This window comes from Centroberyx gerrardi, chromosome 5 (genome assembly GCF_048128805.1).
Source record: "Centroberyx gerrardi isolate f3 chromosome 5, fCenGer3.hap1.cur.20231027, whole genome shotgun sequence".
In the NCBI taxonomy this organism is placed as follows: Eukaryota; Metazoa; Chordata; class Actinopteri; order Beryciformes; family Berycidae; genus Centroberyx; species Centroberyx gerrardi.
Window position 1 is genome coordinate 33,846,613 of NC_136001.1, and position 27,530 is coordinate 33,874,142.

The 27,530-nt window shown below is 41.2% G+C and overlaps 1 protein-coding gene across 3 annotated transcripts; it reads left to right on the forward strand.

Annotated features, from left to right (window-relative positions):
* Positions 1-27,530, forward strand: eif2s2 (eukaryotic translation initiation factor 2, subunit 2 beta). Of its 3 annotated transcripts, none has more exons than XM_078283526.1 (9): positions 1-15; positions 1,904-2,081; positions 7,369-7,472; positions 10,090-10,216; positions 13,621-13,724; positions 14,809-14,957; positions 23,864-23,920; positions 24,561-24,646; positions 27,355-27,530. In XM_078283526.1, exons 1-9 carry the CDS (start codon positions 1-3, stop codon positions 27,528-27,530), a joined length of 996 nt encoding a protein of 331 aa, XP_078139652.1. The 3 variants fall into 3 exon arrangements, with proteins under 3 accessions (XP_078139652.1, XP_071766338.2, XP_071766339.2); XM_071910237.2 differs by having other exon boundaries at positions 7,369-7,469; XM_071910238.2 differs by lacking the exon at positions 23,864-23,920 and having other exon boundaries at positions 7,369-7,469.

Genomic DNA, 27,530 nt, shown 5'->3' on the forward strand with positions numbered 1-27,530 from the left:
ATGTCGGGAGACGAGGTGAGTTTTTTTTTAATAGTCACATCTTGTGTCTGGGCGGCTGAGAGAGGAGGAGTAACTTTGGCGGTCACTAGCCAGCTAGCCAACGTTACAAGTATCAAGCTTGACAAGCTAGTCACAATATAAGGTAGGACGTCCGGTAAACATTTTCAAAATAAAACCTAACGTAATTGACGAACGTTGTGTTGCATCGTCTGTTGAAGGCAAAAGTGAAGATAAAGAACACATTTAAGGAATACATTCAGTTTATAGCCCGTACAACAGTTTTTAGCCCAAAATATACTTCACAACATCATGTTTCCGCAGCCCTATGGGCTCGTGCTCAATGCCCTGTAACGTTAGCTACTGGTCGTTTGTAACTGCCAAAATGTAGTTAGCTATGGAGAAAGAAAATAACTTACGTTTTACACCATATTTAATATATAATTACACCACTGCGTGTTTTGGTGCGGTTTTCTTGTTCTCTAGAGTAGACAGTTTCCACAAAAAGTGACCAACGTTACACTTTTTACACGAAATCACCCGTTTTCCGCTATTATCCTGGCTACCTGTGGCTAGCTTGACACAGCTGTTGCTGCAGTAGTTTTGCCAATCCACATGTCTGAGCATCTGACAAGTTCTGTTAGCCAGAGCCACCCATCCAGGCTTTTGGACTGGTGTAAAGCTCTGGTTTCTGGAGACTCCATTGGTAGTTTCTCCTTTTTATCTGTCAAGCTAACTCCTCTGTTAGCTAATACCACAGCAGTAATAGGTAAGTTTCTAAACAAGGGGGTTTCACAGCAGCAGGTGTTTGTTTAGTTGTGTTGGATGAACTAAATATGATGAAATCTTACTCTTTCCATGAAATCTGACTGTCCAGGTGAATCTAGGTGAAAGCTGTGATTCCTTACTGATGACACCTGATAAAGGAGAATACTAGTGTCATTTAGAGTTACAGACAATTTACTTCTGTCTGTCTAGTTTGTTTCCTCCAATCATTTAAATCATGCAATACCTATGTAATTTGATGTATTTTTTTTTTTTTTTAACATTTACTTGTTTTTCATAGTTTTTAATTATAATAAAAGCAAACTTTACGGTGTCAAACTTAACTTGAACTGTTGTCCCGGCTAACGAAGACGCCCTAAATAAAAAGCCATGTTGCAAGTGTTTCTGAGGATTATTTCCTGTGGTGTCAGCTGACTGACAGGAAGCAGAGCGGAACGTAACCAGTTTAATACATCCATGAACGTAACGCAGCGCTGATAAACCAAACTCCACTTTGAATTCTGCCAGTTTTATGTTACCTTGCCTATCGGTAAACATACATTTATCACATAAATAATTGAAGACCTTTTTACAAATCATTTGGTCCACTGGTGAATTTGCCAAACAGCTGATCCATCAAGCAGCGCCTCTTTAATTACATGTCAGCTTTTGGAGGTGGTTCACATGTTATTCCTACAATCTTTTTCCACCAAAATACACTATGGGGGATAGTAGTGAGCAGTCCGAATGATTTAAAAGTCAAAAGTATGTTTTTAGTCAACTATTCATTTATTTCAAGACATTCTTCTTTCACTTGCTCTGGTCCTCAGCTCTTCTGTCTGTGCTTTACTTTATCTTTCCCATCACTCACTCACTACTTTTGCCTCCTCAGAATTACTGAACTCTATTTTACTCTATTTTAAAATCTACAGTTGTAAATGATTGAAATTGTTGGGGTTTTAATTTGACCCCCATACTAATATTTTATGCACTCTTGGTCTTACAAGGCGCTTTGGATGGAAGCGTCCACCAAATGTTATGTTACGCTGTAATCATGTTTTTACCGGTGTATAACCTCTGTTATTCATTCATTATGTGACATGTCTGAGTAAACTGAACTGTACCTATCCTCTACTCCTAGATGATCTTCGACCCCAACATGTCAAAGAAGAAGAAGAAGAAGAAGAAGCCCTTCATGTTGGATGAGGAGGGAGGAGACGGAGGGAGCGAGGACGCAGCGCCGCCGGAAGACAAAGACGGCGAGCAGGACGGAGAGGAGAGAGAGCCGGAGCCGGACGAGGACGAGGGGAAGAAGAAAGGTACCTCCTGTCCTGCAGCATGTTTTCATTTTGTGTTGTCAATCATTTTGTAAGCGTAGGAGTCACATTTTTCAAATGCTGGATGTCGTAGTTGGGAATGAAACTCTTCATTGTTTGTCCACTGCTTTGGGAATTAGTCTTTCAGCAGCATGATGATGCTCAACCACATTCATCAAAACCAGTCATTCCCCTGTCTCCACCACAGACTGTAACAACAGAGTAGTGAGTGTGACGTCCCCCATTGTCTTCTGAAGGGCCGGTTTGGGGTTTGGGGTTTACGGTCGCCGCCATGTTGACATTTTTTGGAGCCGGAGCAGCCAGAGAGCGGCAGAGGGTGGAGGCGATTCATGTGCGACCTGTCGATCACTAGGAAGCAGAGCCCGTTTTACAGCCATTATATCCTGTTAATGACACAATTACTTTGAAAATCTCCAGAAGGACACACATTAGAAGAAGTGAAATTAGCTGCTGAGACCAGAACCTCTTGTGGAAAAAATTTATTGATTTTATATTTTTATCGGAAGTTGGGTTTTGTGACTTGATGGAGTTGGGCGGTTTGGAGTCTTTTTGGAGCTGGACTCTAGTGACACACACACGCACACACACACACACACACACACACACACACACACACAAACACACACACACACGGCAGGATCCGTAGGGTTTATAGTGAGTAGGGCTGTGCCGATTATGACATTTTAGCTGACGATTATCAGTCACACAGATAATCACGATCAACGATTTAATCGCCTTTTTTTATTTTTTTATTTTTTTATTTTAAACAATATAACAGTGTAAAGGCTCAGATAAACGGGTGCGTTTCTGTTCACGTCAGAAAGGTACGCAGCTCTTTACTTCAACACAGCTGCTCAGCTGCCAATCTGGAACGGAGCTGGATCAGAGCCATCTATATTTGTCAGTCTAGGCAGAGGTCTGTTGCATATTTGAGCCATATAACTGACAAGATTTTGCTTATTATAGTAATTTATCATCATGTCAGTAATCAAAATATAAGATACATAAACCAATGTGACTTAAAATAAATGTTGGAGATGAGGTTATGGATAGCCACGGAGAAGCCTTCTATTTAGCGACAATAAGCCAAAAAAAAAAGTGACATAAATAGTACTCCTATATGGTACATTAATGTTCCTTATGGTCCTCATGTTTATAGATAATAAACAGATGGTCGGACATGGTGATATGACAAAACAAAATTAACTAAACAAAATGAATGAAGTAAGTAACCGCACAGAGCGTGGCAGAAGTGTGTTGGACAGCCGCGCTATGACAGCCTTTAATCACGGCGTGCCCATAATGTTGGGGCTTACCCCACAGCACACTCAATACATTTCTGCACGACAAAAATGCCTCCGTCCTCACCCGGGGGCTTTCGTGCTTCCTTCTCAAGCAGAGTAGCCTACTGGAATATTCCACAACATTGCAATGAACGAACAGTGACCATGTAGGCTGCAGATAAACTGATACAAACATCACTGAAGGAAGCCTAACATGAATATCAGCAACAGATGGGTAAATATGAGACTCAAAAACAACTACACACGCAAAAAATTTATTTATTTTTTTAAAAAACTTCATCATTTGGGCTTTTTTTTTTCTGCACACTGTGCATGATATAATAAAGTGGACATAGCCTTTGTGTGGCCTATTATTTAAGGTTTAATACAAAAATTAGTTTGCATATGTTTTAATTGAACGAAATAATGTTTTGCACAATAGCAGACCCACTTGAGAATTTTAACCTAAATAGGCCTACCAAATCTTCACAGTGGGGAACGACCGCAAGAAAGAAGCGGCCGTTATGTGCTCCGGTCCAGACTGTCCCGGTATAGCCTACATTAAGCCAGATAGGCACACGCCTTAATAGCCTATTGTTGGGAATTATAGACGAGTGTTATATTGAGAATAGGCCTACTGTAAAGATTATTATAACTAATCATCATTATCAAGGGCAAAAAAAATCTTTCTGTGTCAGGAGCGCTGCTCCTTTGGGACCGGTTGCGACCGGGACAAGCAACCACTAGCCTACAGGTAGTCTATTTGACCAACTAAGATAAAATAACATGGAAAACTAAGCAAAACTAAATAATTCGGTTCACTTACCCAGAGGTAAAATGTAGACGGGCACAACACAAGCCTAACCCTAACGCAGACCGCGGCAGAACAAGAACGGACCTGGTACAGCAGCTTAAAATGCCGCTTGGATACCGAAATCTTATGCATGCTGTGTAGTTGAGCCGTTAGCCCAATTATTATTGCTCCAGTGACAAACACACCTTTAAGGAATGACAGACTGCAGTTATAGGCTGAACGGTGACAGGAAGCATGGGCTATTTGGTGTCGACACATTTCAAAGACTGTGTGCTGCTTTAATATTAGTTTCATCTCTCACTGCAGTGCAGAGTTTTAATTTAAAAGCGTAGTGAAACTATTTGGGAGACAGGTACACACTTGGGTTTATTTATGTGGGTTTATTTAAGAGAAAACAAAAAAAGAAACCGAAACTTCGGCACTTTATGGAATCAGACAATTATAGAAAATAATGGTCCATATTTCATATAATCGCGATCACACGATTATACGATCATCGGCACAGCCCTAATAGTGACTAAGTCAACCACACATAAAGAAATAAAGTAAGTTAAAGAAAACACAACAAAGATCATTTAGGCTATAATTTAATGTGAATCTGCTTTGTTTTTGTCTTCCACCCCTTGAAAAAGAAAAGTAAATATAGAGGCAAAAAATAAGGACTGGGCAAAACGGCCAAACTATTACAGTTTAATATTTCTATTATTTCTCATTATCTTACAGTGTTTGACACTATTAAGTTTATCTAATGCAAGTTACATTGTGATATGAAATCCTCTCAACATCTTCAACATGTAACTAAATTGCCATGGAGTGGCTCTCATTCAAAATGGTATAATACCATGCAATTTTCTAAAGTATTGTTGTAAAAACTGCACCATGTGCAATTGTTACTTTTGTTGGATTTGAAGAACAACACAATAAAATATTGTTGGTGTATATTGGGGGAAAATGCGACGGTATTTTAAAATCTGCAGCAGTACGCCTCCCAGCCCTGCGGATTGAGTGGAGAAAGTTAAGAGAAAGTTGAAAGATGAGTCTAGAGAAAATGCTGATTTTACGAGTCAGCTTTTTTCTCTTCCACCCCGGAAAAATAAGGCTGTTCAATTTAGAGGCAGTTCAGCGCCATTCGTGCCTTATCCATGAGTCACTGTTGCAGTGTGTTTTCATCAGGCTCCCACCCGGCTCTGCCTCCACTCCCAGATGACGACACCGCGCTGTAAGAGCCCACAACTCTTCTTCTGCACCTTTAGAAACCGTAACGCAGGTGCAGCTCAGACCGGACCTCAGCCTGCGGAGGGAGAGCGGCTTATCGCAGGATGACGACACAGTTTCTAAATGATAACAGGCCATATGAAATGCTCACTGCCTTTTTCTCTGCTTGCTTGTTTACAGAGTGATGCAGATGCGCTGTGAGTCGGACTTTCATGCCTTACAAACAGCAAAACAGTCCTGGTTCAGTCTAATTACGAGATGATGACATGGTTCTGCAATGATAAACTCTTATCGTCTTTCTCTACTTGTTTTTTAGAGTGATAGAGGTTGGATATCCCTTATCTATTGGGGAGGTTTGGACAGTATTTTACTTTTCAGGCGTTCAGGCTTGATTATATTTTATGAATGAAGCTTTTGAGTCAGAGAGACATATAAAACTGTCATTTAGTCCCTTATTTTTATTGAGGTAAATTGAAGCAAGTTGTGTAGCTGGCAGGCTGTAGCCTATATTTTTCGTTTTTGTTATTTAGTGCAACCAGGAAATCGCAAAAGTGGATTTATTGATGTAATTAATCTAGCACACAGATCAATTTTCATGATCTCACAGCAAAGCCAAACCAGTTTTCTACTGAAAAATAATGCTGACAAAAAGTGTGGGTCTGTTTTACGTTAGTTAAAAAGGGATAAATGCGATATCTTCCAAATACGAGCTTTTTGATTCATATCTGTGAAAGTCTGCAAAATTAGTTTTCTAATTTCCAGGTCTGGAAAAGCAGTACAAAAAAAAACCAGTTGTTGATCAATTCCAATAAACACATGACTATATAATGTAGTTGTAGACCCACTGTTGTTTCACACATTGTGATATTTGCTGTGGTGAATAGTCTTCAGCTTTAGAGATGAAGACCAGATGTTGATGCTTTCCAGCCAGTATCAGCATACATGATGCGGAACACTGACCAGAATCACATGTAGTCAAGAAATGAGGGAAAGTCTGGACTTTGGAAAAGGAAAATATAAAGGAACCGAAATTGGCCGAATAGAAAATTGGCATCGGAATAAATTATAAACCCAGTCCAGTGTAAAGATCTGCTCAAACCTACAGTTTGTCTTCTTTGGTCTGAACCATTTTTGTATTTGGCTTGTTTAGATTCACACTGTCCAGTGACAAAGGAACCAGGGCTTGGAAACAAAAGTACTAGTAGTGTTTTTATTGGACAGTTTTGGTAACATGTCATCCTGCAGGTTTGAGAGTCAAAACAAATCTGACTCCAGTTCCTGTAACTTTATCTCAGCACGATGTCTCTTCTTCTGTGGTGTTCATACCAGTCAAGAACACGTGAAGAAACAGCTGAATATGAGCATCAGTCCAGACTTCATTTTGTTCTGCTAGACTTTCCAAGCATGAGGAACCGCATCCGTCTCCTTCTACCCATAATCCCTTGTGTTTGGGGGGTGGTTTCCTGTAGTTGGTTGGATTACGTTCTCACTCCTAAGGAACCGCACCACCAGAGTTCAAAGGTCATTGTTCTCATCTGGACAAACCAACTGAACTAGAGGAAGCACTGCAGAGTTCAGATAAACCGCTCTGAACATGCTGGCTGTGAACCAACCAGAACAACGTTCTGAACCAAACGGTTCAGGCCAGTGTGTGTGTGTGTGTGTGTGTGTGTGTGTGTGTGTGTGTGTCACAGTGTTACTGTGTGTGTGTTATCAGATCTTTGTGTCACAATAAGCCTTTTCAGCTCTCTGCAAGATGTGAGGAAGCAGTGGCTGTTGCAGTGCTCATACAGGAGAGATGGGGGACTGTTTTGATTAATCTTGACTCTTCCAAATTGAACATAATAAATCATGCAAAACATGCAAAAGGTCATTAATGTGCTGAGGGATTTCTGTATCATAGTCTCTCTCTCTCTCTCTCTCTCTCCCTCCCCCCCCCCCCCCCTCTGCTCACAAGAAATTTCAGATGACCTGGACGACTTGAACTTCTTCAACCAGAAGAAAAAAAAGAAGAAAAAGGCCAAGACATTTGACAGCGAATTAGAAGAAGGAATGAAGGTAGTGGGGATTCTTTCGTTTTCTGTGCGTGTGTGTGTGTGTGTGTGTGTGTGTGTGTGTGTGTGTGTGTGTGTGTGTGTGTGTGTGTGTGTGTGTGTGTGTGTGTGTGTGTGTGTGTGAGATGTCTGTGTTTTTACTATCTTGTGAGATCCGGTTGTCCCACAAAATGCACAACCCTGAAAAACGGTCACTTGTGAGGACCGTTTTCCAGACTTCTTTAGGAAAAGGGTAATTTTCAGGGTTAGAATTAGAGTAAGGGGAAGCTGAGAAATAACAACACAATATAATAACAACCCAAGGATGTGTGTGTCTATGTGTCTTTTTGTATGTGTGTGATGGACAGTGTGCCTGTGTTTTGACATTCTTGTCCTGATGCTGATTTTGTCGCCGCACATTTAAAGGAATGTTGGTTTATTGTTTGTCTTGACAAGACTGTTGTCACAGTTGAGGTTTTGACAGATGGTGAAATGTTGTGATGTGTATTGATAGGGGCTTTACAGTTTCATCACCAATCTGCTGCCAACCAGCTGTGTCTCCATGATGGAGGAACATTGTAGAATTGTCTGTTAGTTAATAAAGTGTAATTCTGTATCAAGCAGCTAGAACCAGAGAGCAGCTGAGTCAGCTTGTTGTGGTGTGGCTGTAGATCCATTCAGTAACGTTCTCAGTAAAAGTGAATAGTGTGATAAGGTGGATTTGGTTACTGTGACACAGTAAACTGTCTTGTCTTTAGCCCTAGTCTCTACTCCAAAACACTCTGAGTTGTAGCTTGAGAAGAGTCAGCTCAGTTAACCTGAACAAACTGTTAGCTAGCTAACTAGCCAGCAAACACACTGATGTTAATGTGAACATGCTAACGCTAGCTGCTACTAGATACGTTAGCTAGTGTGCTAATCAGATGTGTTAACAACAAGACAGTGATGTTAGCTGACCAGATACTATGGTTAGCTAGCTAACAAGCTGACATTATCTAAACACTAAATCAATCAGATGACTCAGTGATGAAATGATCAGTTCAGTCAGAAACAGACAGAAATTAACCGTCTGTTCAATAGCGCCCCGCCGCGGCGCGTCATGGTCCACGTCATATTTGTGCTTCTTCACCGGAAGTCAGACAAGCACCTTGTGCCTTCGGCTTCATGCCAATGATAAAAATGAATTACTCACCATCTCCCAATACAAATGCCAACTCCAACCCAGCAATTTTAACACCAGATGAGGTTTAATTTACTGGTGAGGTTGAAGTCCAATGTATACTGCAACTAAAACGATGGCTACAGTGCCGTGGACGTCCGAGGAAAGGGAAGAAAGATGCGCAGGGGAGAATCAAAATCCTGCTGGTAGAAAAAATGAGTAAGATGAACTTGTTGGAGCTTTCTCAGCACTCAGGAATAAGAAGGTAGGAGTTGTTCCAGACAGGACGTCAGATTAGTAAAATGGTCTTTGAACATATTTTCTATCAGAAATAAAGTTTACCATTATTAGTGAGCTGTCTCTGTCTCCTTTCCGCTTTCCAGGCGTGCATATGGTTCTGAAAGACGCACACCAGGCTGCCTCTCGGTGCCTCTCAGTTTTTATTTTCTTACTATTTTCACAAAGGAACAAATAAGTCCTTTATTAGTGTTGTATCTGCCGTTTCTGACCAGGAAAACGACCATGGTCAATTTACGTTTTTCATTTTTGGATTTTAAAATGAAAATCAAATCACCAATCATCAAATTACACGGACCATGCAGGCCTGGAGAGCGGAAAGGAGACAGAGAGAGACAGGGGGAGCAAGAGCAAGGGAGGAGTTGTTTAATTCAGTAATAATAATAGCAAACTTTATTTCTGATAGAAAATATGTTCAAAGACCATCTAGGGCTAAGGCTGCATCTGGAATAACTTCACCTTCCTCTCTCTCTCTCTCTCTCTCTCTCTCTCGTCCGCTATTGATCTCTGTGGAACTGTCCGAAGTGCGCAAAAGTTTCAGAGCGAAAGAGAGACAGCCCCCCCCCCCCCCCCCCCGTAACCATAGCAACTCACTCTCCCACTCCTGCCGTGACAGCACATGAGGGGAGACGCTGCTGTGCCGACTCTCTGCAGCATGCATGGGAATGAATGACAATATGATAGAAATGTATAGGTTTAAATTTTCAAGCATGAGTTTATCAAAATGCGGGACATACATTTTATTTATTTTTGTAGTGACTGGTGCCTTTAAAATTAATGAATGTTAAAAAGTCTTGCCATATGAGACTTCAATTATATTTGTAGGCTACACCCTGACTCCAAAAACAAAAAACTACTGTAGGAAAAGAAAAATGAAATATAAGTGTGGGTTTTCCCGGTTTCTCATTGACTCCCTATATTGAGCGGATGATTCTATGTCTGACTTCCAGCTCGCACATTTTTGACGTCATAGCTGGTGCGCTAAAAAATAGCTCCGCGGCAGAGCGCTATTCTGTTGAGACGGACAGAAACACAATCAGCTGTTCACAGAGCTGAGGACCTCCAACATGGCCGCCAGAGGGTGACCTGAAAGCCCTATATATGAGGAAAATGTTTCCTGCTGTGAGCTTGTAGCTAGCTGTGCCGCTCGGTTTCAGCTACCAACGCAAACAAGCCGTCTTCCCAACAGGAACTGAAGATTTTGGCGGAGCCGGCGGAGGGCCCGGAGGACGACGACATGCAGCTACTAACGAAGAAGAAGAAGAAAAAACAGGTCAACTTCCTGGAGGACGTGGACGACGAGAGCGAAGACGACGGTCAGTTGGATTTCTGTTTATAGTTTTGTTTCATGTCATGACAGCGCTGCGATCTGTGGCCATTTAACGTTGCCCATTTTATTACACCACTTTTTAACTTGGCAAAGTTAAATAATCCTTTTTTTTTATACTTGAACACATTTGTTCTCCAGCAGAGCGGCCCAGTGGCTACAGGTAGAAGACTGTGAATGTGTGTGAATGTGAAGTAGGATGATGCTGAAATCAGTATTCGTGCCCAGAAAACAGCTTTTCTGAATTAATAAATCTCTAAAAGAAGGATTAATTAATTGGTTTGCCTGTTGCTGTTCACTGGAAAGGCTGTAAACATGGATTTAATAGATTGCAAAGCCCACACACTTGTAAACAGCAATCATAGAGCGAGAGGTTAATTTGAAACATTTTTTTTGGTTTGTGGGTTACGTAACAACTCTGGAAGTGATCAAGGCTATGATGTTCAGGATTTTTTAGGAAATCTAATGAAAAAGATGCCTCCAGCAGCGAGGAACTTGCTCATAAACAACAACAATGGAAAATAAGATTAAATGTTCAGTCTTTTTTACCTCCAAAAACACTCTGAATCCATTTTTACACGTTCATTTTCCAGCATCTCTCTGAGCCTTACCAAGAACAGGCTGTTTCTGTCGCTGTGTTTTTAAGGCTCATTAATATTAAAGTCGAGATGAAATGAGAAATGCATTTTTAACCCTTTTAGATCACATCCCCGGTCATATTGTGCACCTATTTAACAATATATGCCAAAAAAAATACAAAAAATCAATTTCTTTGTATTCTTATATCAAAATCCAATCATGTTTTCTTCCTGTAAAACAAAATATGCCGTGTGCTTACGTAAGCATGAACCAACCAATTTCAACCAATAATATCATGACATCCACCCATCAATCATTCTTCAACCTCTAGCTAGCCACACCGGTCATATAAAACCAAACTTCACCGTTTCTGGGTCATAGCTGACAGAGCAATATGGAGAGAGATAGGAAGAGATGTGTGTTTGGATATCAGTGGGCAAAAACTGTTTTCATTTCCAAAACAATGTCGCTGAGGTCTAATTCATTCATCTCTCCCTTGTCCTCCTCCTGATCTAACAACAGGTGAGGGAGGTGTGTGTGGAGCCAACAGTCCTCTGTAGCTCCGTTTCTCTCTGTAGCTCCGTATCGCGCTAAACTCTAAGCCCCGCCCACTGTTTAGCAGTCCAATCAAATGCGAAGGATTTGATTCAAATCCCTCTTGTAACTGTACACCGCTCAAATATTCCGTTTCACTGGGAAATACGTCACAGTACAGAAGCTAAAGACGCTCTAACTTCCGTTTCAGTGGGACTTTAACGACCCTCTGTTCCGAAAACATAAGTTTCCTTGCTGCCTTCAAATTGTGAGTTGACTAAAGTAGCACTGAATAGTCAGGTCAAAGATCATTAGTTGTTCTAATGTAGTAAAACTAACTGAGTGAACTTAAAGGTCCATATTCTCCACTCTCCAGTGTTTTATTTTGTGTCTTGAGGTCCATTCAAAGCTGTGTGTGGTGTCATGAACCAAAAACACTCTCAATCCATTTCTCCACGTTCATTTTCCAGCATCTCTCTGAGCCTTACCAAGAACAGGCCGTTTCTGTCGCCGTGTCTTTAAGGCTCATTAATATTAACGACCCTCTGTTCCGATTGGCTAACCGTTTCAAGAGTGAAACGTGAGACGCCGCGGCCCGGCGGCTACAGGTAGGGAAAACTCTCCGGTAATAAACGATGACGACCGCTCGACCGCTTTGAAAAAAACACTTTGTTAGTCTATTATTTCTTACAGAAATGATAATGAGCGAACCTTTGTGACGCCACAAAGTTACGGAAGTCCAAACGGCTCGTTTAGAGGCTCGCTTTTCTAATATGGATTGTGTGGATTTAGTTGGCGACCGTGCGTTTTGATACTTTCACCATGTTTAGATAGACCATCCAACTCCTTTATCATCACAGAGGCAAGGGGAGTTCTGGTTTACATGATATGGGACCTTTACGGATATGAGTGCCAGGTGTTTAGGGATTGCACATGATTTTTTGGATCATAAACATTGCTAATGATACCTGTTTTGCAGCTTTTGTTGCATTATCCTGTTCTTTTAATAGGTCTCTGGCACTACAAAGCAGTGAACATGCATTTTACTGCATGTATTAATATGCTCATATTTTGGACTCTTGTCCTGGTTAAGGTCAAATTCAGGATAAGCTGTATATTGTATACATATGCATATGTATATACTACAACTACGACTACTACTTACAATAATAAACTTTTATATAGCGCTCATCTAAAAACTGATTTTACAAAGTGCTTCACAAAAAGGAATCAAAACAAGTAAGAGTAAAATGTATAAAAAAGGAGATAAAAACTGGGAAACGCGTTCAAACGAAAATGTTTAAAGACCCAAAATGTGTAAAATAAATAAATAAATAAATGAATGTGTAAAGGCCCAAAAAATAATAACTGCCTATAACGTAATAAAATCAAATATAATAAAGCCCATAACGCACTAAAAATCCAATAACATAATAAAATCTTGAACCTGTAGCGTAATAGATTTTTTTGCCCATAACGTAATAATTTATTATGTTATTACTAGTTTACTACATTACTGGCCTGATAACAACTTGCTAAATGATGTAATAACATAAACCAGGAAGGTGATGATGGTCTAAACTGTCTTTTAATCGACTGTGTTCTTTTTGGTAGACTCCCTCTGTGCCACATGCTGTGTGTTGCAGTTTGCTTCATGCTGAGCTTTGTGCTGCTTTTCATCATTTCCAGTAAACCTGGTGATACTCTGAGAGTCTTTGTTGAATGCTCTGATTCTCTGCGCTTCTCTCTGCTGCTGAGGAATACTTTGTGATTCTTGTAAAAGACTTTATGGCACTCTGAGATCATCTGTGTTAATGTGATAAATGGCCAATAAACTGTCAAGTTTATACATTATGGGCAAAAGTATAGCAAAAATGCTAGTGCGTTACAGCTTCAAGATTTTTATTTCATTATAGGCTTTATTACATTTGATTTTGGGAAGTTATTACATTATGGTTATTCTCAGAACTCAAATACATTTTTCACATGTGTTCCTAATCCGTAGTGTTGCACATAGCACCAGCAGTGGAAAAGTACTCCACTATGGTACCAGATCTGAGAAACTGTACCACAGTAGAGTTTTTCTGGTACTCTATTCTGTACAGCTGCCTGTCATATTCACCTGGCCTTTTTCTTCTTTGCTGGGATACAATTCACAGTCACACACATAAATCCCTATAAAAACGTGTTTATTTCAACACAGATTAAGTTTGTCTTGCATTTTACCAGAAAATCATGCTCCAGATGTTTTATGTATGTTTTTTTTTTTCTTCTTTTCAGGTCAGGAGGAGGAGGAAGGGAAAAATGCTGATGACATCATCACCTTCAGCTCCCAATCAGGGCCTGCCTGGGCCGGCTCCGAGAGAGACTACACATATGATGAGGTAGGGACAGACACACAGACACACAAACACACACACACACACATACACACACACACACACACACACACAGAGACTAAAACTTAATTAGATGTTTTAATGCACAGAATTCTCTAATTATCAACCGTGAAAGGACAAATTATTATACATGATAAATTGTGCAGACTGAAAGGAGAGATTAAAGGACATCAAGGAGAGATTTTTATGTAAAACTCCATCTGTCTTTTCAGCCTAAATCTCAAAGTAAACTGAGCTGTGAGTCTTGAAGCGCGTTTCTCTTTTTGAAGTGTGTGTCAATCTGATGTGTTTGTTCTTGATCAAAGCCTCTCACCTCAACATCAGTGGTTCTGAAGTCCAGATCGTTCCAGTCTGTGCAAGAATCAGGGTTTTTTTTTTTTCTCCTGGCCGGGTCTGTCCAGTCATCTGGTTGTCGTGTCTCCCTGCATTTCAAACTGGATTTAGGCTAAAATCGGTCGATAACTCTCTACAGGTCCCTCGCTTTCGAAGTACTCAGTGTTGCGAGCGATAGTTTACTTAAAGTTTTCTGGTGCCCGAAATACTGCAGCAATGAACGAAACATTGTAAAAGCTCCTGTATCCAGCAGCTGGGCACCGCCATGTTGAATCTCGTTTTCGTAGGTATTGCGATTGTAAAGACTAATTTATAGTTCTATAATGTTGCCATAGTAACTGTGTGTAGGACCGCAAGAACTGTGATTGGCCGCGTGGTATTTCCTCTACCTGTAACCGGTTGATGTGGGTCGATAGTGAAGACAACATGGAGCAGATGGAAGAGAGACGACTTTACTTTAGACTTGACTTTATTGCCACATCAGCTAGACAGTTGCTTGGAATTTGCTGCAGTGCGCTTCATTAAAACATACATCCATAACACAACAAAACAACTAAACAAGCCTGGAAAAAACAACAACAAACATCCACAGAACAAGACAGACTTAAGGGTAATGGATAAGTAAGAGAGCAAAAATTCTATAGTTCTATACAAATCATGTCTCTTTTTTTTTTCATCTCAAAAGCAAATTTGTTGAATAACGGTGGCGTGTTCTTCCCATGTTCCTCCCTGGTAGCTTCTGAACCGAGTGTTTAATGTCATGAGGGAGAAGAACCCAGACATGGTGGCTGGGGAGAAGAGGAAGTTTGTCATGAAGCCGCCTCAGGTGGTCCGAGTGGGAACCAAGAAAACCTCCTTCGTCAACTTCACAGACATCTGCAAACTGTAAGAACCAATAGACCTTATTCGCAAACCCCGGAAGTAGCTATCCGCGGCCATATTGTTGACATGAACACCGGCAGCAGCGTCTAGCGTGCTAGTTTAGCTGAGCTTCATCAAAAATAAGATACGAAGAAAAAATAAGTTTGATCGGAGGTGTGGACCCACTCATTGGATCACTCATTATTGCCAGCTATAACGTATCCGACATTTATAACTACCTTGTGCATACAGTATCGGCATACACGTCTCAGGAGCTGAAGGCTTTCAAATCGCTTGAGTCCTATAACTATTTCATCTGTGGCAAGGTCAGTGACATTCTTACTTTTGTGCCACCAACGACATCATCATCAAACATCGTCGTGACAGCAAAGGTATGTAAATGTTTGTTTGATACGATCTGATGCTTGCTTGCATGCTAGCCCGATGTTTGCTAGCTAACTTGAGCAAATCAAAGTTAGCCTTACTAACGTTTTAACATTTGTTCAATGGCATTGTCAAGCGAATCACCCTGGAAAGTGAGCTGCTGTTAGCTGCAGAATTGCTTTACGTAAACGGTGAACCGTTGTTTTAGCTCCGTGACACCGTTTTGAAAGCAGGCACAGATGCAGTCAGTACACTCTTGGACTGGACAGATGCCCGTTGATTTAGTAGCTACCTACAGGAGTTGGGCAAAGTAACACAAACCTTACAATATAATGCTATCTAAACAATATAATGCATACCAGCTACAATACATGCCAGCTTTGTGAAGTTTATAATATTACATTTTTGTTGGGACTGTCAGGTAAGTGTTGAATCAACTCTATGGTTGAATCAGATATGCCATTAATGATGACATGATGACTATGCCAAACATAGGCAAATTGCATTGGTTAAGAGGAACAGTGGTCACAAGTAGACCCTGACCAACATACTGAATGACAATACATATTTGCTCAAGGACACCATAAACCACCATAAAAAAATACCATGGAGTTGAATCAACACCTCCTTGACACAGTCTCAACACAAATGTAATATTATAAGCTTAACAAAACTGGTATGTATGGAAGGGCTATTGTATTGGATTGCATTATATTGTAAAGTTTGTGTTACTTTGTCCACGTCCTATAATTTCATATGACAAATAACCAAGGAGCTAGGTCACACTTTTGTTAAAAATGTTAATTACAGCAGTCAATCAAGCAGTGCCAGACAGCAAACCATTTCCTGGGCCCACCAAGGAACCAACAGTCACCGATCAACAAACCAACCAATCAGGATCTCTAGAGCTGCTTTCTCTGGGCAGCTAACAGTAGCTACACTTGGTATACTGTGCTTGTATATCATGCCTCTTGGGTTTTGAAATCTTGATTGCAAACAATTTGTGTTCTTGTCACGGTGAGGTGTGGTGAGGACACAAATGCAGGACAGCGAGGCAGGTAGTGATCAAACCCCAAGACTGGGTGTTTAATATAACGGGTGCAGGAAACAACAGGTAAACAGAGACAGGAGCACTTAACTGACACGTAACAGAAAATAATGATCCGACAAAGACTGACTGGGGAACAAGACTAATATACACATGGGGAGGTGATTACAAATGAGAAACAGCTGGGGCAAACAGAGAACATGGCACGTAGAACTAGACAGGGAACATAATACACATAGACGCAGGGACTGAAAGTCACAACCGTGACAGTTCTTGTCTTTCCACAGGTGAAACACAGTCAGAAATTAAGTGCCCCACCTCTGCACCCATGGGTCATTGCACAGAAGGATGGCATTATCCTGGCTGCGCACTGCACGTGCATGGCAGGATTAGGGGAGACATGCAGCCATGTTGGAGCGGTACTTTTTGCTATCCAGGCAGCTGTTTCGCTCCGTGAGTCCCAAACTGTGACAGAAAAACCTGCATATTGGTTACTTCCGAGTGGGCAACCAAAGCAAAAGTACCTTGAAGTGGAGAACATTGACTTTCACTCAAAAGTGACGATTAAACAGAGGCTAGACACAACATTGTCAGAAGGGAAACCAACACAATATAAGGAAAAACAAAAGCTACCTGATATGTCAGAGCCAACAGATGCTGAGATTGCTGCTTTCCTTGGTGAGCTGAATGCTACAGATGATAAACCGGTCTTGCTCTCTGTCATGGCAGACTATGCTGAGCTCTATGCTCCAGTGTCCAACACCAATACATGCCAGCCCCTGAGTGAGCTATTTGATGAACAGTGCATTTCTATGACAAGCGAAGAGTTACTCCTACATTGTAGTGCTATTGCAGTTGACATTACTCAAAGGCAAGCTGACATAATAGAACAGCAGACAAGAGAACAGTCTAAAAGCAAAGCCTGGTATAGATTTAGGGCTGGCAGAGTTACAGCCTCACGCATGAAAGCTGTTTGTTGCACACCACCTGAGAATCCATCACCAAGTCTCATCAAAAACATCTGTTACCCTTTAGGCGCCGGGTTTACAACTAAAGCAACCGCTTGGGGATGCGATCATGAGCTACAGGCACTAAGTTGTTATCGTCAGCAAATGGTTTCATGCACCAACTTCAAATGTGAAACCAGTGGTTTTGTAATGTAAACCTGATGGGATGATACATTGTGATTGCTGTGGTGATGGTGTAGTGGAGGTTAAATGTCCATTTTGTGCACATGATAGCATAAGCCTCAAAGAATGTGTTGACGGCATTCTGTTTGGAGGAATCTAATGGCAAATTACAGTTCAAACATTCACATGCCTACTGTTTTCAAGTCCAGACACAGCTGCTTGTATGCAATAAGGAGTTTGCAGATTTTGTTGTATGGTCAGAGAATGATGTACACATAGAGAGGATAGAACCAGATATGGAACTGTGGGAGCTAATGAAGTCAAAATCTAGAGCTCTTTCTGACAGAGCCATTCTCCCAGAGCTTGTGGGAAAACTTTTCTCAAGGCCATGTCCATCAGCAATGCCGACTGACACAGCTGACATGACCCAAGTGGATACCTCTGAAAGCAGAAAAATGCCAATCCCATCAGACATCGTCTGCGTGTGCAAGCAACCATACAAAGTGTGTGACCGTGTGGTGCTTTGTCACAGTGAGGACTGCCTTCATAGATGGTTTCATCTTTCATGTATGAATATGAAACGAATGCCTAATAAGGGGAGCAAATGGTACTGTTTGGTGTGTAGATCCAAAGTGTGATAGTGGTACTGACTTGTACTTGAAGAAATACAGACTTTTAGACTATTCTAGTCTAATTTACATTTGCAAATGAAATAGACTCAAGAGAGGAACAAATGCCATTATTGTGAACATAACCAGAATAGAGTATGACACATGAAATGAGATAATTTCAAAGTAACAGGGTTTTATTAAGAGAAATGAAGTAAAATACTCATACTGTTCTAATACTAATACTAAAATACTAATACTATTTATACTGTTTATTTTAATGTATTTTGTCATGCTATACTTTAGGGATGGGACAATATATGGAAATTCAATATATCACAATGCATAAAACTGACAATATGTATCGTGGGGCAGAGAAATGAATCGTGATATCAGCTCCATGTTATTCTGCTGTAGTAATCACAAAGGAGACGCTTGTCCATCACAACTTCACAAGCTCTCCATCCAAATTATATTATTCTAGCAAGCCAGTGACATTTCTGGAAAGATTTATGTCTCAGAAATAAACATAATTCTGAACAGTTAGACTTTGTTGTCATTGAACTTCTATGTATTACATCGTATTGTGGTTGTATTGAATTGTGAATCCCATATTGTGTATCGAATCGTATCGAGAGATCAGCATATCGTCCCATCCCTACTATACTTTTAATGTCATAAACAATTTGTTTTATCATCTCTGACCAAACCCTCTCTTTTGAACAACATGTCAATCACATGAGCAAAACAGCCTTCTTTCACCTCAAAAACATCAACCATCTCCGTCCATCCCGCTCCTTCTCAGCCGCGGAAACACTCATCCATGCATCCATCACCTCCAGACTGGATTATTGCAACAGCATCCTTTATGGTCCATCTTTTTCTTTTTCTAATTCCATACTGAACTTTTGATTTCATAAACAGTGTAACAATTTGTTTTAGTGAACTCAGTTAAATCTATTAAGTGTAATTTCTCAGATCCTGCCTGAAATCTGCCTTAAATGTACATTGAAAATACACATCTTTTTCTAATTCCATACTGAATTCTCTCTTCTTGTGATTAAGGTCTTTCATGTTAAGGTCACACTACACATGCGGTATCAACCCTTGTTTTACAACCCTACATTTAGTCAGAAGGTACAACAGAAGTGCACATGTTGGTTAGGCAGCAACACACTGTAGTTATCTTATCGATAGTTGCTGTCTCAGATCCTGATGTCACCAAGTAGGAGATTGGTATCTTCTCTGACAGTATCACATATTTATTACGCAACAGTCCAATCACTCTTTCAACATGTATGCGGACATGTTTATATGAAGACCAAGTGAGACTGCGTGCTGTCAAATTTGAAGGCCTCTTGATAAAAATTTTGAAACAATCGATTATTACTGTAACCTTAGACCCAAAATGTTGTCGAAAGGTCATTGGCATAGACTTCCAAAGCTCTTCTCTCCTTGGCCAAAAAATGAGCTTCTTAAGCCTCACGTACAAAACATGTACAACACAAACGAAGGTTTTGGACACTGTAGACTGTGAAATGCCGAATCTGTAGGCAAGATCCTGTTCGGGGAAGTTGTGACGGAGTCTCATCAGTGCCAACACAAGTGTTGGTACTGATGTAGTATCGCAATGAGTCTTGAAGACGATTTCCTTTTTGTTTTTCCAGAGAGCTGCTGCACATGAAGTGAAGTGAAGTAATTACAAAACAGAACTGTCCTCTTGTCAGTGAAACTGTGGCATGTGACTATTGTGCATTTATGGTGCACTAAATTACTTTTTGTAGTTTGCGATACTTTTGAAACTTGTCGAGTGAAGTTTTAATGCGGTCAGTGAGGAAGCCTTCAGTGAAGTGAAAGAGCACCATTAACGTAGCAAAACTGGGTAAACCAGTGTAATATCTGACTTTCTTCTCATTGTCTCTGAGTGTGTCCATGGTTATCTTTTCACTGTCTAGCTGATATTTGAGTGCAATATTCTCAGTAAGCAGTCTCTGATAATCAACTTTTGTTTTAGAGCACACTTCAGATGTGCATGTGTCCTCCTCAACAGTTTCAACAGCATCCATAACAGCCTCAGTAGTATCCATTCCTGAACGGTCTTGCTCCTGTGCCACATTCTCTGTGCTTGCCACCATTTTCTGTGTTTTACGCTGCTGCACCCTGTTGTACCTGGCCATTACTCTTGCCTTCCCTGATTTGATTTTGCTCTCTCAGTCTCTCCTGTCTTTCCTGACTCTCCTGCCAGCTTCAGTGAGGGGGCCCAGTCAGGATGAGTGCTGTCATGTAGGTATGATGGCTTGCCTAAAAGAAAGTGCTCTGTCAGAAACGGGGGGAGGCTTTGGAAAACAAATAAGAGAGATGGAGAGGGGAGGTGGAAGCCCATTTCCACCACAAAAAATCCGGCACATATCTTCTTTTTTCATCATCAAGTGATTTCTTTTCTCAATATTAGAACTTAGTATTTCATAATTATGAGAAACTTTCTCATATTTACGAGACTCTAAGTCATAAATAATGAGAAAGCTTCTCATAATTACTAAGTCATATAGTGAAAATAATACTTGGCGCATAACAAAAAAAGTTATGTGCCGGATTTTTTTAAATAGGTGGCAGAAAGGGGCTTCCACAGGATGGAGGGAAGGAGAGATGGAGAGAAAGAAAGAGATCAAGAAGGTGAGAGCTGGAGAGGATCAATTAGACATGCCAGTGATGGAATCATGGCAAAAGTCCACTTTGTTTATTATGGACAAGAGTGCTTCAGATAAATGTGAGGAATGTAATAGTAAAATGTAGAACGTGTATTATTACATGTAGTAAATTTACTATGGAAAGGTAGAGACTTTGTGGTAAGGTAGGTGAGATTGGAAGGAAGGGGATCTCATTAGTTTTCTTTAAGATCCAGGTTTACTAAACTGAATTTTAATTATATTTTAACAGTTATGGAAGTTATATGTTTTCATGATACTACACACTCTGTTACAGTAGGTGGCGGTATGCACCTAAAAAAGTTGGTTTGCGATCCGCCGTAAGGTACAAAACTCAGAGAAGAAGGAGGAGTAGGAGGAGGAGCTAGAGAAGCAGGTAAACTTTGGATCAATCATGACCAATCAATTGATCTTACAAACTCTTCTTCCCTTAGCTAACGTTAATGTCTACCTGTGGTAAAATGATGTGAACAGACTTTGCTGTGAGGAGTTGGCTGAAAGTTTTGCCTGTTTATCCTAGCTAGCCACAGGTCTCTCCTGCGCTGGCTCAGATCCTCCGTCTCTTTCCCTTCACGTCTGCAGACAGTAGGGATGGCATAAAAACTAACCCCGGGGGTTTTATTGCTGTTATTAGTACAGCTGTGTATTACACAGGACACCATCGCTGTTGTGCAATAGATCCTAACGCAGTAAAAGTGGTAATAGGCTAACGGTGGCTAGCGTCCTCTTAGCGCTGCTGTCACCTAGGCTGTCACTTGTTACTTTTGACAGCTGCAGCGGTATGTCAACAATATGGCCGCAGCGATCGTGATGACGCTAATTGAATTCTATCTATACTGAATCGATCTTATTACTCCAAATCCTCTGAATCCTCTAAACTACAAGACCACAATATCAATATTCTGTCAATATCATGATTATTATCAATATTATTCTCACAGAGAAGGGGAGGGGTGGGGGGGGGGAGGTTGCCGTCGGCGTGGGGGTGTGCCGGTGAAGAAGTTGTGGGACGGGGGAGCCAGTGGAGGTTTTGCAGGACGGGGGTGATGTGGTCCCGGGTTCGGGAGTGAGTGAGCTGTGGAGTTCTGGATGTGTTGAAGTTTTCTGAGGGTTTTGAAGGATGGACCATAAAGGATGCTGTTGCAATAATCCAGTCTGGAGGTGATGAATGCATGGATGAGTGTTTCTGCAGCTGAGAAGGAGCGGGATGGACGGAGATGGTTGATGTTTTTGAGGTGAAAGAAGGCTGTTTTGCTCATGTGATTGACATGTTGTTCAAAAGAGAGGGTTTGGTCAGAGATGATAAATGAAGAAAGAAAAGCCAGCACTCATAATGTCCTTTTGTCTTTTAATTAAATGGGCAGCTATGGTCAGAGATGATGTCAAGGTTGCGGATGTGAGGGGAAGTGAGCACAGTGGAGCTGTCGATGGCGAGGGAGAAGTTGTGGGTGGATGTGATGAGAGCTTTTGGGCCAATGGTGATGATTTCAGATTTGTTACAGTTCAGTTTGAGGTAGTTGATTTGGAGCTAAGACTTTATTTCCATGATGCAGTTGGTCAGGGTTGAGTAAGTGGCAGCGGTGATTACTTAGGTGGAGATGTAGAGCTGGATGTCGTTGGCGTAGCAGTTAGGGATGCACCGATACCGATACTGGCATTGGTATCGGTGCCGATACCAGGCTAAAATGGAATATCGGTATCGGAGATTTTACCCAAGACTAAAATCTGATACCGAAAGCCATGAGTAACATGTAAAAAAATAAAAGCAAACTGTCTTGATTTTATGCATTTGTGGCACATAGAAGCCTGTATTTCTCAAACAGTGGGAAAAACAAGGATTTTATCTCAATAATTTTGTCCATTGACCCCAAACTAAGGAAGTAAGCCTGCACTGTTCAGTAAAACTAACGGATCGGATTGGTACTCAGTATCGGCCGATACTTAAACTTTCATACTTTAATCGGTATCGGCATTGAAAAAGTGGCATCGGTGTATCCCTAGTAGCAGTGGAACTGAAGCCCATGACAGCGGATTATGTGGCCGAGGGGGAGCATGTACAGGATGAAGAGGAGGGGGCCAAGCACTGAGCCTTGGGGAACACCTTGGGAGAAGAGGAGCAGTGGAGGATTTACAATTGTTGATGCTGATGTACTGGTGTCTGTCGGAGAGGCAGGATTTGAGCCAGGAGAGGGCGGTGCCGGTGATTTTGAAGGAGGTTTCAAGGCGGGTGAGGAAGATGGAGTGGTTGATGGTGTCAAATGCCGCACTGAGGTCAAGCAGGATGAGAATATTGAGATAACTGGCATCAGAGGAGAGGAGAAGCTCATTGGTAACGTTAATGAGGGCTGTGTAGATCTAAATCCGGATTAGAATAGTTCATATAGGTTATTGGAAGATAGATGGGCTTTGAGTTGTGAAGCAACTGCATGCTCCAGTATTTTAGACCGGAAGGGGAGGCTGGAGATACAGTAGGTCTGTAGTTACTGGGGATGTCTGTTTTTTGAGGATGGGGGTGACAGCAGCAAGTTTGAGGGCGAGAGGGATGGAGCCAGTAGTCGTGGAGGAGTTTATCGTCGTGGTGATGAGTGGACATATAGCGGGAAGACAGGCCTTGACAAGACTAGAGGGGATGGGGTCCAGGCTGCTGGTGTTTCTCATTCCCATCATGAGGTCAGAAAGGTCTATAGGGGAGACTGGGGAGAGCTGACAGGGACTGGCTAGTTAGAGGGGGAAGACTGAGAGAAGGGGGGACAGACGTAGGAGTGGCCAAATTGTTATAGATGCTCTCTATTTTTGTTTGAAAGAATGACGAAGAAGGAGTTGCATGTGTTGACTGTCAAAGATTGGGAAATTTTGTCCACAGGTTTGAGGAGTTTGTTTATTGTGGAAAATAGGACTTTGGGGTTACCAGAACCAGACTAAAATGAAAATCAGTTTTTCAGGAAAAAGTTGCGTAGTGTATCTTTAATCTGTTTTCTCCTCTCTCACCCTCCCCCTCCCTCTCTCTCCCTCTCTCTCTCTCTCTCTCTCTTTCTTCCTCTCTCTCTCTCTCCAGCTTACATCGACAGCCCAAACATCTCTTGGCTTTTCTGTTGGCTGAGCTGGGAACAAGGTATTACACACATGACAAATGGAGACCAGTCAGCAAAATATTAAAGTTTTCAAGATTGATGTAGAAAATGGGTGCAGTGTTTCCTTTACATTCAGTTGGAAATTTGCCCTTGCAGCTACATAAAAGTAAATACAATGCAATTTGATCGCCTGCCCAAAATATATTACCTTTGCAATTACAGCACAACTGGCAATATATCATCATCTAAATATCCAAAAACGAGTCATTTTGATATTGGGTCCAATCTGGATCTCACAGCGTTCCCACTGGTCATGGAATTCCTGGAATATCATGTAATTTTGAGTTTTATTCCAGGCAGGGGAAGTCAGGGAATTTCCTGGGGAAATCAGGGAATATCATAGAAATTTACAGATGGCTCGCTTTAGAGCAATATGTCAGAATGTATTTTACAACTTCTTTAACACATTTATAGCATTAGATCGGTAGTTTTCTGCTGTTTTTATACATGATATACATTAAAAAAAAAAAAAAAAAAAGTAAAGTCGTTTAATTTTCCATCAGAGCCACGATGGGAACCTCAGAACCAAAGTTACCCCACCACCAACCACAAAACTGTACAGGAAACACAGTGGATGAACAAATGAGTGATTTTGTTGTTTCATTCTCCCCCTCACCTCAGTGGCTCTATAGACGGCAACAACCAGCTGGTGATTAAAGGGCGATTTCAACAAAAACAGATCGAAAACGTCCTCAGAAGATACATCAGTAAGTCCTCATTTTGCATTACTTAAAGGGGCAATCAGTAAGATTTTTTACTGCCCCATAGCACAAAATAACCATAATATGGGAGAGGATAATGATTTTGTTCAGGTCCATGATTGACCGAAATTTTGAATAATTTGAATGTATGAATGTTAAGCACTTTGTTCCATCACTTTAAAACAAAGAAGTTTGCAAGACTATTTTAAGGGGCAAAGGTTTACTGCCCCATAGCACAAATTGACCACAATATACAGGGGTTGATAATCAATACCAATGACTCAACGATTACTGGCTTTCAAAACTCGCCTGGACTTTGTTTGGGAACAAAAACTCCACCCAACCTACTTGCCTTTTCAACAATAGAGGATGGTGCTGCAAGTGAGCAGCTGGAATTTCAACACATTTCAACTATGAAGGCCAATAAGCCTCGTTCTCAAGCCAAAAAAGCAAATAATAAAGCATTTTTATTCCAGTATTCAGCATGGTGATATATTAGCTCTTCACTAGACATTTCTGTTGGATCTCTGCTCTAATCAGCAAGCTTACTTCAACATTGGGAAAATGTGACTTCATTTGTCTTGATTACAAGCCATGATAACTCAAGGGAACGGGAGGTGGCGGCAGTGCCAGAGACTTTTGTAGGAGGAGAAAAATTCTGTCAGTGTTGTTAGAATTTCTACTGATCACCAATAGAGGTAGGTAGAGTTTATAGATTACTTTGTGCCCCTTTAACAAGAGTGGCTTGCACTCCGTGTAGCTGATATCTCAGATGACGCCTCTGACATTATATTAATATCTCAGGTAATATCTCAGATTATATAGAAGTATCTTAGATGCAAAATGAAGCCACATGGTCAACACAAAACTTTTTTTTTTTTTTTTTTTACGTTTAATTATCCAGGGAAGGTAGACTGAGCACCGTCCTGCTGCACGTTCATACAGCTGCAAACCTTCACGCCCGGGAGAGGGATGGGAAAATATATCGGAATTCAATATACTGTATATCAATAAAAAATTTGACAATGCGTATGGTGGGTCAGAAAAATGAATGGTGATATCAGCTCCATGTTATTCTGCTGTAGTAATCACAGACGCTTGACCATCGCAGTTTCACAAGCTCTCCATCCAAATTATATTATTGTCACTTTGTAATGACATTTTTAAATTGTAGTTTACATTCTGGCTAGACCGTTGAAAGATTTGTGGCTCAGAAATAAACATCAGACTTTGTCATTTAACTTTTATTACATTGTATCGTGGTTATATTGAATATACAAATGATACTGTAAGAAAAGCATATCGTCCCATCCCTATTCCCAGTGCAACCACAGTCTTGATCAACAATAATCAAGAGAACCAAACCAAACAAACCAGTCACCACTGTACACTGACTGGCCCTGGTTTGCTTTCAGTCAACAGATGGCAAGTCTCCCTTCCTGATCCTCATTGTTGTCTCCAAAGCAAACACCACAGAACAATGTGAGACAGATTCATGCAGCCTAAAAATCTACCAGAACATCTCTCTGAGCAAACCACGCTGCTGAATAACATGACCGGGTTTCCCTTGGCTGTACAAGAGGTTTAGCTGGTAACACTGGGAGTGAGGACTGGGTTTAGACAGGCTGACGGTTCTCTACCACCAAACAGTAATTCTTCTGGGGGAAAATAGAAAATATAAGGCTCCTCTGAAACCGTGAACAAGGAAAAAAACTGGATGGCACTCAAAGGCCTTGTGTGAGGAAACAAGATGTGAAAGCAGAGGATTGGATCCACTGCTGCCCTCATGGCGTGCCTGGATCGGACTTTTACCTGCACACTCATTATTCCTCTGAGCCACATTCAGCTCACAGCTTCAGAGGCTTGTGTGAGCAGATCTTGCACCCAAATTGCTTGCATTTCATCCAGGTGACAGCAGCCTTAGTCCTTTTACATCTGGTCTGGCGCCGACATTGAACGCAGCTGAGTTTACCAGCGATTTTGAATTCGATTTGGAAATCTACTTGTTTAAGAGCCATTTTCAAATCTCAACGCCCAGTAGCCCAGGCGTGCCCGGACTTTTTAATGTTAAAATTGAAGAATGTGAAATTGTTAGGGGGAGGTCGTTGGTTTGAATACCTGGATTGTCTGGGAAAATCTCTTTTAAAAACGCTTACATTTGCTCAAATTCATGCGCTTTTAAGTATATGGAACAAAGTGCTTGACAAGTACATTCAGAACCATAAAACAAGATTCACTGCAGATGCATAAAACAAAATTTAAAAAAAAGAATGATAACTTGAAGTGCAGATTTGTGTCAATATGAACTAATGCCAGTCACAGAACTGATTAAAATCATCAGCCTCCCGACTCTCCTTTCCCTTTTCTCTCTCTTTCTCTCTTTCTCATCTTGGTATTTGTACATTAAATGACTTGAAGTGCTCCATGTGCAACACAACCCTGCATGCCTCATTAAATGGGTGCGTCCATTACATCTGTGGAACCTCATGTATTTCCTCCCTGTGTTGAGATAATGTTAAATCTGGCAGTTTTACACACTGCCTGCTGACTGTCTTCCACACCCATTTCATCTGATCCCACGGCGCTGCAGAAAACTCTGGGACTCGTCTGTCTCTTGGAAGGACAGAAAATCCACGTCTCCCTCCTCACATGATCTATATGAGTGAATGAATGAGTGAATGAAGCTCCATCCTAACCCCTTCCTCTCTCTGCAGAGGAGTACGTGACGTGTCACACCTGTCGGTCACCTGACACCATCCTGCAAAAAGACACTCGCCTCTACTTCCTGCAGTGTGAAAGCTGCCACTCTCGCTGCTCGGTAGCCAGCATCAAGACCGGCTTCCAGGCCGTCACGGGCAAGAGGGCCCAACTCCGAGCCAAAGCCAACTAG

Coding starts and splice junctions, on each gene's coding strand:
- eif2s2 (XM_078283526.1), top strand. Junction 13,725..14,808: donor GAGACTACACATATGATGAG/GTAGGGACAGAC, acceptor CCTCCCTGGTAG/CTTCTGAACCGAGTGTTTAA. Junction 14,958..23,863: donor TTCACAGACATCTGCAAACT/GTAAGAACCAAT, acceptor CTCTCTCTCCAG/CTTACATCGACAGCCCAAAC.